The sequence below is a fragment of the Anolis sagrei genome, chromosome 11, assembly GCF_037176765.1.
Source record: "Anolis sagrei isolate rAnoSag1 chromosome 11, rAnoSag1.mat, whole genome shotgun sequence".
Taxonomy (NCBI): domain Eukaryota; kingdom Metazoa; phylum Chordata; class Lepidosauria; order Squamata; family Dactyloidae; genus Anolis; species Anolis sagrei.
In genome coordinates, this window is record NC_090031.1 from 4,124,631 (window position 1) to 4,135,000 (window position 10,370).

A 10,370-nucleotide genomic window follows, 5' to 3' on the forward strand; every position below is an offset into this window, starting at 1 on the left:
TATATTACTATTTACTATTATTTATATTATCATATTTAGATTACTATTGTATTATTAGTTATTATTTATATATCTATATTACTATTATTATTACTATTTACTATTATTTATATTATATTTATATTACTATTTTTATTATTAGTTATTATTTATATTACTATTATTATTATTTATATTACTATTTACTATTGTTTATATTATTATATTTAGATTACGGTTGTATTATTAGTTATTTTTTATATATCTATATTACTATTATTTATATTGCTATTTACTATTAGTTATATTATATTTAGATTACTATTTTATTATTAGTTATTTATATATCTATATTATTATTAATATTGCTATCTTATTATTATTTATATAACTATATTTATATTACAATTTTATTATTGGTTATTTATATATCTACATTATTATTATTTATATTACTATTCACTATTATTTATATTATTATATTTATATTACTATTTTTATATATCTATATTATTATTATTTATATTACTATTTACTATTATTTATATTATATTTATATTACTATTTCTATTATTACTTATTTATATATCTATATTACTATTATTTATATTACTATTTTATTATTATTTATATTATATTTATATTACATTTTATTATTAGTTATTTATATATCTATATTATTTATATTACTATTTTATTATTATTTATATAATTATATTTATATTACTATTTTATTATTGTTTATTTATATATCTACATTATTATTATTTATATTACTATTCACTATTATTTATATTATTATATTTATATTATATTTCTATTTCTGTTTACTATTATTTATATTATATTTATATTACTATTTTATTATTAGTTATTATTTATATATCTATATTATTATTTATGTTACTATTTTATTATTATTTATAGTATTATATTTATATTATATTTCTATTTCTGTTTACTATTATTTATATTATTATATTTATATTACTATTTTTATCTCTATTTTTATTTGACTCTTTACTATTATTTATATTACTATTTTTATTATTTATATTACTTTTCTCTGATTAGTCCCTATTAATTATATGACTATTTACATTGTTATCTGTTACTATTCCTATTTTTATTATTATTATTTATATAACTTCTTCTAATCTAGGGGGCTCTGCAGCGTTTGAAAACATTGGGACTCCAACTCCCAGAAGCCTCAGCTGCCTGAGCCAATGGCAGGGAATGCTGGGAAATGGAGTCCAAAGGAACCAGTTAGCCGAGCAAAGTTGCAAAGGGAAGGCCTAATTCACGGAGGCGGAGCTTGAGGCGGTGTCGTCAGAGCTGGGGGCGTGTCCGGCGCTCAGGCGGCCCCGCCCCCTGGAGCAAGGGCTCTGAGCTTTCTTTCCTCTGCAGCTGATGCGCATTAGGCGTCCACACGCGGGCTTTGCACGGGATAGCCGCTTCCATGGCGACTCCTCCGGACTCCCCGGCCAGCAAGAGGCTGCATTCAAGGTAAACAACCCCAAAGGACCCCCTTTTGCCTCTTGTTTGGCACTCCTGCAGGTGTTTTGTTTTCCCAATGCAGAGGTTGCCTTCCAGGCTGAGCCTCTCTTGCCTTCCAAAAGCCACAGGTGTCCCCTGTTTTGCATATTCCCGGGGCTCATTTGCATATGCATCATGAGAATGTGAAATGCGGTGGGAATTTTAACTTTCCCCACTTACAACTTAAGACTACATATGCTCTACTTATGCTAAGGATTCCCCCAGGCAGGAGGCAGCCAGGCTTTGAAGCTGCAAGGCCATTCAATGCTAATCAAGATGACCCATTGCAACATTCCCTCTTGTCTGATTGAGGCAATTATTCCACAGGTATATATATAAACCAGTCATTCCCCCTAGGCAGGAAGCAGCCAGGCTTTGAAGCTGCAAGGCCATTCAATGCTAATCAAGATGACCCATTGCAACATTCCTTCTTGTCTGATTGAGGCAATTATTCCACAGGTATATATATAAACCAGTCATTCCCCCTAGGCAGGAAGCAGCCAGGCTTTGAAGCTGCAAGGCCATTCAATGCTAATCAAGATGACCCATTGCAACATTCCTTCTTGTCTGATTGAGGCAATTATTCCACAGGTATATATATATAAACCAGTCATTCCCCCCAGGCAGGAAGCAGCCAGGCTTTGAAGCTGATAGGCCATTTAATGCTAATCAAGATAGCCCATTGCAACATTCCCTCTTGTCTGATTGAGGCAATTATTCCACAGGCATATAATATATATACATACACACACACACATTATATACACACATATATATACACACCAAGCATTCCCCCCAAGCAGGAAGCAGCCAGGCTTTGAAGCTGCAAGGCCATTCAATGCTAATCAAGATGGCCCATTGCAACATTCCCACTTGCCTCAAGCAGACCAGAGTTCTTGTCTCCCACCCTGGACATTATTCCACAGGTATATATAAACCAAGAATTCCCCCAGGCAGGAAGCAGCCAGGCTTTGAAACTGCAAGACCATTCAATGCTAATCAAGCTGGCCCATTGCAACAATGCAAAATTCCCAAATAGACCATAGTTCTTTCTCCCACCCTGGACATTATTCCACAGGGATATATAAACCAAGCATTTCCCCAGGCAGGAGGCAGCCAGGCTTTGAAGCTGCAAGGCCATTCAATGCTAATCAAGATGACCCATTGCAACATTCCCTCTTGTCTGATTGAGGCAATTATTCCACAGGTATATATATAAACCAGTCATTCCCCCTAGGCAGGAAGCAGCCAGGCTTTGAAGCTGCAAGGCCATTCAATGCTAATCAAGATGACCCATTGCAACATTCCTTCTTGTCTGATTGAGGCAATTATTCCACAGGTATATATATAAACCAGTCATTCCCCCTAGGCAGGAAGCAGCCAGGCTTTGAAGCTGCAAGGCCATTCAATGCTAATCAAGATGACCCATTGCAACATTCCTTCTTGTCTGATTGAGGCAATTATTCCACAGGTATATATATATAAACCAGTCATTCCCCCCAGGCAGGAAGCAGCCAGGCTTTGAAGCTGATAGGCCATTTAATGCTAATCAAGATAGCCCATTGCAACATTCCCTCTTGTCTGATTGAGGCAATTATTCCACAGGCATATAATATATATACATACACACACACACATTATATACACACATATATATACACACCAAGCATTCCCCCCAAGCAGGAAGCAGCCAGGCTTTGAAGCTGCAAGGCCATTCAATGCTAATCAAGATGGCCCATTGCAACATTCCCACTTGCCTCAAGCAGACCAGAGTTCTTGTCTCCCACCCTGGACATTATTCCACAGGTATATATAAACCAAGAATTCCCCCAGGCAGGAAGCAGCCAGGCTTTGAAACTGCAAGACCATTCAATGCTAATCAAGCTGGCCCATTGCAACAATGCAAAATTCCCAAATAGACCATAGTTCTTTCTCCCACCCTGGACATTATTCCACAGGGATATATAAACCAAGCATTTCCCCAGGCCGGAAGCAGCCAGGCTTTGAAGCTGCAAGGCCATTTAATGCTAATCAAGATGGCCCATTGCAACATTCCCACTTGCCTCCAACAGACAAGAGTTCTTTCTTCCACCCTGGACATTATTCCACAGGTATATAAACCAATCATTCCCCCCAGGCAGGAAGCAGCCAGGCTTTGAAGCTGTAAGGCCATTTAATGCTACTCAGGCTGGCCCATTGCAACATTCCCACTTGCCTATAACAGACAAGAGTTCTCTCTCTCACGCTGGGCATTATTCCACAGGGATATATAAACCAAGCATTTCCCCAAGCAGGAAGCAGCCATACTTTGAAGCTGCAAGGCCATTCAATGCTAATCAAGCTGGCCCATTGTAACATTCCCACTTGCCTCAAGCAGACAAGAGGTCTATGTATTGTCGAAGGCTTTCATGGCTGGAATCACCGGGTTGTAGGTTTTTTCGGGCTATATGGCCATGTTCTAGAAGCATTCTCTCCTGACGTTTCGCCTGCATCTATGGCAAACATCCTCAGAGGTTGTGAGGTTAAGAGTAACATTCCTACTTGCAGACAGAGTTCTTGTCTCCTACCCTGGACATTATTCCACAGGTATATATAAACCAAACATTCCCCCAGGCAGGAAGCAGCCAGGCTTTGAAGCTGCAAGGCCATTCAATGCCAATCAAGCTGGCTCATTGCCACATTCCTACTTGCCTCAAGCAGACAAGAGTGTATGTGTGCTGTGTTATGCCTGCTCGGACCCCTGGCCTTTGACCTGTGGGGTCCCGCAAGGCTCTATTCTATCTCCCATGCTTTTCAACATCTACATGAAACCGCTGGGAGAGGTCATCCGGAGTTTTGGAGCTGGGTGCCATCTCTATGCGGATGACACACAGCTCTACTACTCATTTCCACCTAACTCGAAGGAGGCTTCTCGGGTGCTGGACGAGTGCCTGGCCGCTGTGTCTATCTGGATGAGGAGGAACAAGCTGAAGATCAATCCCGACAAGACAGAGGTCCTCCTGGTTGATCGTAAACCGGACCGGGGTATAGGGTGGCTGCCTGTGTTGGACGGGGTTACACTCCCCCTGAAGCCACAGGTCCGCAGCTTGGGAGTCCTCTTGGATTCATCGCTCACGCTTGAGGCTCAGGCGTCGGCGGTGTCCGGGAGGGCTTTTGCACAATTAAGACTCGTGCGCCAACTGCGAACGTACCTCGCAAAGGCTGATCTGGCCGGGGTGGTCCATGCCTTGGTCACCGCTAGATTGGACTACTGCAATGTGCTCTACGTGGGGCTGCCCTTGAAAACGGCTCGGAAATTCCAGCTGGTCCAACGGGCAGCAGCCAGGATGTTAACTGGCGCTCCTTACAGAGAGAGGTCAACCCTCCTGTTCAAGGAGCTCCACTGGCTGCCGTTTATCTTCTGAGCCCAATTTATGGTGCAGGTGCTGACCTACAAAGCCCTGAACAGTTTGGGACCCGCCTACCTGCGTGACCGCATCTCCGTCTATGAACCCACACGTTCACTTCGTTCATCCGGAGAGGCCCTGCTCATGATTCCGCCTGCATCGCAGGTGCGCTTGGTGGGGACGCGAGACAGGGCCTTTTCTGTGGTGGCCCCCCGACTCTGGAACACCCTCCCCAAAGATCTTAGACAGGCCCCTACATTGGCAGTTTTTAGAAAGAACTTGAAGACCTGGCTGTTCCGATGTGCCTTTCCAGAATAGGAATCTCCAATAACAAGTCCCAAGAGAGGAGATTCCATCTGAACATTAGGAAGAACTTCCTGACTGTGAGAGCCGTTCAGCAGTGGAACTCCCTGCCCTGGAGTGTGGTGGAGGCTCCTTCTTTGGAAGCTTTTAAGCAGAGGCTGGATGGCCATCTGTCAGGGGTGATTTGAATGCAATATTCCTGCTTCTTGGCAGAATGGGGTTGGACTGGATGGCCCATGAGGTCTCTTCCAACTCTTTGATTCTATGATTCTATAAGCACTTTAGTAGAACTAAGATTGCTGCACTCTGCACACTGCACTTACCCTATAATCCTTACATACCTCCTGTCCCATCAACACTTTTAATCTTGTACCCATTACTCTGGCCTGGCCCAGTTTTATAGTGTCCTGATGTATATATAACATAATTATACATATAATAAAACATAATAAACAAAATATAACAAATATAATATATATAACAATAATACATATAATAAAATATAATAAATTTATAATAATAACTAATAATAATGAAATAATAATAAAATTATACTATAATGATGGTGATAATAATAATAATAATAATAATATTCTCATCATTATCATCCTGGGAGTTGGGCTAAAGACCTTGTAAAACCGCAACTCCCAGGATTCAATGCCGTTCAATGTGATGTCAAACTGTGTTCACTCTACGGTGTAGACGCACTCGCTGATGCCCCTTAAAGGGCACCTTCCAAGAACAGAGGAGCTTTTCTGGCCTTTGGATATAATATTTCCCTAATCATAAAAGGAGATGCCAGGATCCGTTGGGACGGTTTCTGCAGAACCAGCATCTATGGCTTCTCTTCCTAGAAAAAGCGGCATTTTGTGAATCTCCTCTGCAAGCCTTTCTATCCAAAAACAGCTGTCAAAACAACCCCAAAAAATGTTGAAATTATAAGGTTTCGTCTCTTGCAGCTGGAAAGGGACCCTGTGTGCGGATTCTGTGGTTTCTGGGATTGTTGACATTTTGGACGTTTCTTAAAGGAGCCCCTGTGCAAGTAAAGTTGGACCCTGATGAGAACAGAGGTGGTGTTGTGTCCGGAGAAATGTGCCCGGCCTTGGGAGCCTGGTGGGATTTGTAGTCCCAAACCCTTGTGGCACTACAACTCCCAGGATCTGAAAGGCCAGAACTGCATCAGATGGGTCTGCATTCAGTTGCATGGAACTGCACTATAGGGTCAGTGTAGACCATATAATGCATTTATATAGGCCTACACTGACATATATTATATGGGTCAGCATTGAACTGCATTATATGTGTCTGCATTGAATTGCATTATATGCGCCTGCATGGATTATATGCATCTGCATTGAATTGCATTATATGGGTCTGCATTGAATTGCATTATATACGTCTACATTGAACTGCATTATATGTGTCTACATTGAATTGCATTATATGCGTCTACATTGAATTGCATTATATGCATCTGCATTGAATTGCATTATATGCGTCTGCATTGAATTGCATTATATGCGTATGCATTGAATTGCATTATCTGCATTGAATTGCATTATATGCATCTGCATTGAATTGCATTATATGCATCTGCATTGAATTGCATTATATGTGTCTGCATTGAATTGTATTATATGGTCTGCATTGAATTGCATTATATGCTTCTGCATTGAAATGTATTATATGCGTCTACATTGAATTGCATTATATGCATCTGCATTGAATTGCATTATATGCGTCTGCATTGAATTGCATTATATGCGTATGCATTGAATTGCATTATATGCGTCTGCATTGAATTGCATTATATGCGTATGCATTGAATTGCATTATATGCGTCTGCATTGAATTGCATTATATGCGTATGCATTGAATTGCATTATATGCGTCTGCATTGAATTGCATTATATGCGTATGCATTGAATTGCATTATATGCGTATGCATTGAATTGCATTATATGCATCTGCATTGAATTGCATTATATGCATTGAATTGCATTATATGGGTCTACATTGAATTGCATTATATGCTTCTGCATTGAAATGCATTATATAGGTCTGCATTGAATTGCATTGTATGCGTCCGCATTGAAATGCATTATATGGGTCTCCATTGAAATGCATTATATGGTTCTCCATTGAAATGCATTTTATGCATCTGCATTGAAATGCATTATATGCATCTGCATTGAAATGCATTATATGGGTCTGAATTGAATTGCATTATATGGGTCTGCATTAAGTCTCATAATATGGGTCTCCATTGAACTGCCTTATAGGGGTCTCTGCATATAGATCCAGCCTTTGCCTTCCTCTGACACTCGAATAGCCTTGTTGTTTGCACTCTGCACATGCCCAGAGGCCCACCCAACACTGAGATCGAGGAAAACGGGAGTCCTTCTTTGGAAAGACTCTCGTTTCACATCTGAAGGCCATTAAAAGGCCTTTATTTTGAGTCAACGAAGGCGGCCTCTGCAATTACGGCCCCCAAATGAGAACTAGGCTCCCGGTGGAGAGCGAGGCCTATAATCAAGAGCCTCGCTTTTGGCCGTACACCAGGCCGTTTCCTGGCAGAGGCGCCTCCAAGAAAATGTAAGTTATTCCTAAATGTAAAAAGGGTTCTTTGCACACAAAGAAAGGCAGAAAAATCAATGAGGGTTTTCTTCTCTCCGGGCTGGGTTAGACTAGATGACCTCTGGGGGACCCCAGCAATGCCCAGGGTTGAAAGGGCAGGCGCTTTCCCACATGGCCCATGAATGGAGACAAGAGCACTTTGTCACCCAAATAGTCCAGGGTTTTGTTCTCCTCAAATGCCAGAAAAGACCATTCGTCATTGAGTTCGAAAGCGGCAACCGGATGCAACGTTTGCCCTCTGGACACCATTCCCTTCTAAGCTTTTCATGCCCAAGAGTCTAGTGTAGTATATTATTGCATAGTATAGTATAATTTAGTCTAGTCATAGTATAGTGTGGTATGGCATGGTATGGCATGGCATGGCATGGCATGGCATAATATAGTACAGTATAATGTAGTATATTATTGTGTAGTGTTGTATTGTATTGTATAGCCTAGCCTTGTATACTGTAGTATTGTGTAGCATGCATAGTATAGTATAGTATAGTATAGTGTTGCATAGCTTAGCCTAATATTGTATACTATCGTATTGTGTAGTATGGCATGGCATGGTATAGTATAGTATAGTATAGTATAGTGTTCTATAGCTTAGCCTAGTATTGTATACTGTAGTATTGTGTAGTATGGCATGGTATGGCACAGTATAGTATAGTACATTGTAGTATAGCATTGTTGTATAGTCTAGTCTAGCCTTGCCTAGTATTGTATACTGTAGTATTGTGGTATGGTATGGTATGGTATGGTATACTATAGTATTGTATTGCCTTGCCTTGCCTAGTATTGTATGCTGTAGTATTGTGTAGTATGACATGGCATGGTACAGTATAGTATATTGTGGTATGGTATGGTATGGTATGGTATAGTATAGTATAGTATAGTATAGTATAGTGTTTTCTAGCCTAGCCTCGCCTAGCATTGCATACTGTAGTATTGTGGTGTGGTATGGTATGGTATACCATTCTATACTATGCTATTGTATTGCCTTGCCTTGCCTAGTATTGTATACTGTAGTATTGTATAGCATGGCATGGCATGGCACAGAATAGTATAGTATATTATGGTATAGTATAATATAGTGTTTTATAGCCTAGCCTAGCCTCACCTAGCATTGTATACTGTAGTATTGTGGTATGGTATGGTATGGTATGGTATGCTATGCTATGCTATGCTATGCTATGCTATGCTATGGCATGGTATGGGATGGCATGGCATGCTATGCTATGTTATGCTATACTATAGTGTTGTGTTGTGTTGTATGGTATTGTATTGGCTTGTCTAGTATTGTATACTGTAGTATTGTGTAGTGTAGTGTGGTGTGGTAAGTTATCGTACAGTGTACTGTAGTGTAGTATTGTATTGCCTAGCCTAGCGAAGTATTGTATACTGTAGTATTGTGGTATTGTGGTATGGTATGGTATACTATAGTGTTGTATTGCCTTGCCTAGTATTGTATACTGTAGTATTGTGTAGTAAGGCATGGCATGGCATAGTACAGTATAGTATATTATGGTATAGTATAGTATAGTATAGTATAGTATAGTGTTTATTGAGGTCTGAGCACAAAACTCCCAATTTAGATTAGTCTCGAACTACATTATTGGGTCAGTGTAAAAACATATAATGCCATTCAATGGAGTTCAAACTGGATCTATACTGACTGCATAACGCAGTTCAAATTGCATTATTTGGCAGCGCAGAACCAGCTGTAGAAGGGAATTTCCCATTAATAGCTGAGATTTATTCCTATTATTATTATTGCTTTTAATTTATTATATTTTCAAAGTGCATTTTATCAAGATGAATGGTCCCATCCTTTCCCAGCTTTAATGCATAATAATAATAATAATAATAATAATAATAATAAATATTCAAAGTCCCTCCAAATGGCAGCCATAGGGCATCTCGGGCTGCCGACCTTGACAAGCCCTCCCTCCGTTTCCCCAAAGCGGTTGCATAATTGATTAATTACTTGTCACGCACTGCCTTTGTTTTCTACCCGGCAACAGCCTGATCGTTGATTTAATGAATGGCGGGCGAGGTTAATTAAACAGAGGCTGCATGATTGTCTGTTGGGAAGGCTTTGACTGTGTCCTCCTGCCTGGTAGAAAGGGGCTGGACTGGATGCCCTTTGGGGGTCCCAACTCTATTATAGATCTATCATATCCATGGCTGGGTGGCCATCTGTCGGGAGGGCTTTGACTGTGACTTCCTGCCTGACTGAAGGGGGTTAGACTGGATGCCCTCTGGGTACCCCTTCCATGACAGATTCTATGATATATCTATCTATTCATTTCTCGGATCTATGGCTGGATGGCCATCTGTCTTGAGGGCTTTGAATGTGCCTTTCTTAATGGTGGAAGGGGGTTAGATTGGATGCCCACTGGGGGTCCCTTCCATGATAGATATATGTATCATATCTATGGCTGGATAGCCACCTTTTGGGTGGGAAGGGGTGGACTGGATGTCCTCTGGAGGCCCCTTCCAATGCCATGATAGATATATCCTAGAATAAAGTGCATCTGCCAGGAG

The 10,370-nt window shown here is 40.3% G+C and overlaps 1 protein-coding gene across 1 annotated transcript in view; it reads left to right on the plus strand.

Moving 5' to 3' along the window:
- The first annotated feature begins 1,210 nt into the window (after window positions 1-1,210).
- GPSM1 (G protein signaling modulator 1) overlaps window positions 1,211-10,370 on the plus strand; it is a 29,026-nt gene continuing 19,866 nt past the window's right edge. The window contains exon 1 of the mRNA XM_060757489.2: window positions 1,211-1,485. Coding sequence (XP_060613472.2) covers window positions 1,439-1,485 — 47 coding nt within the window. The 5' untranslated portion in view covers window positions 1,211-1,438. The remainder of the gene's footprint in view (window positions 1,486-10,370) is intronic.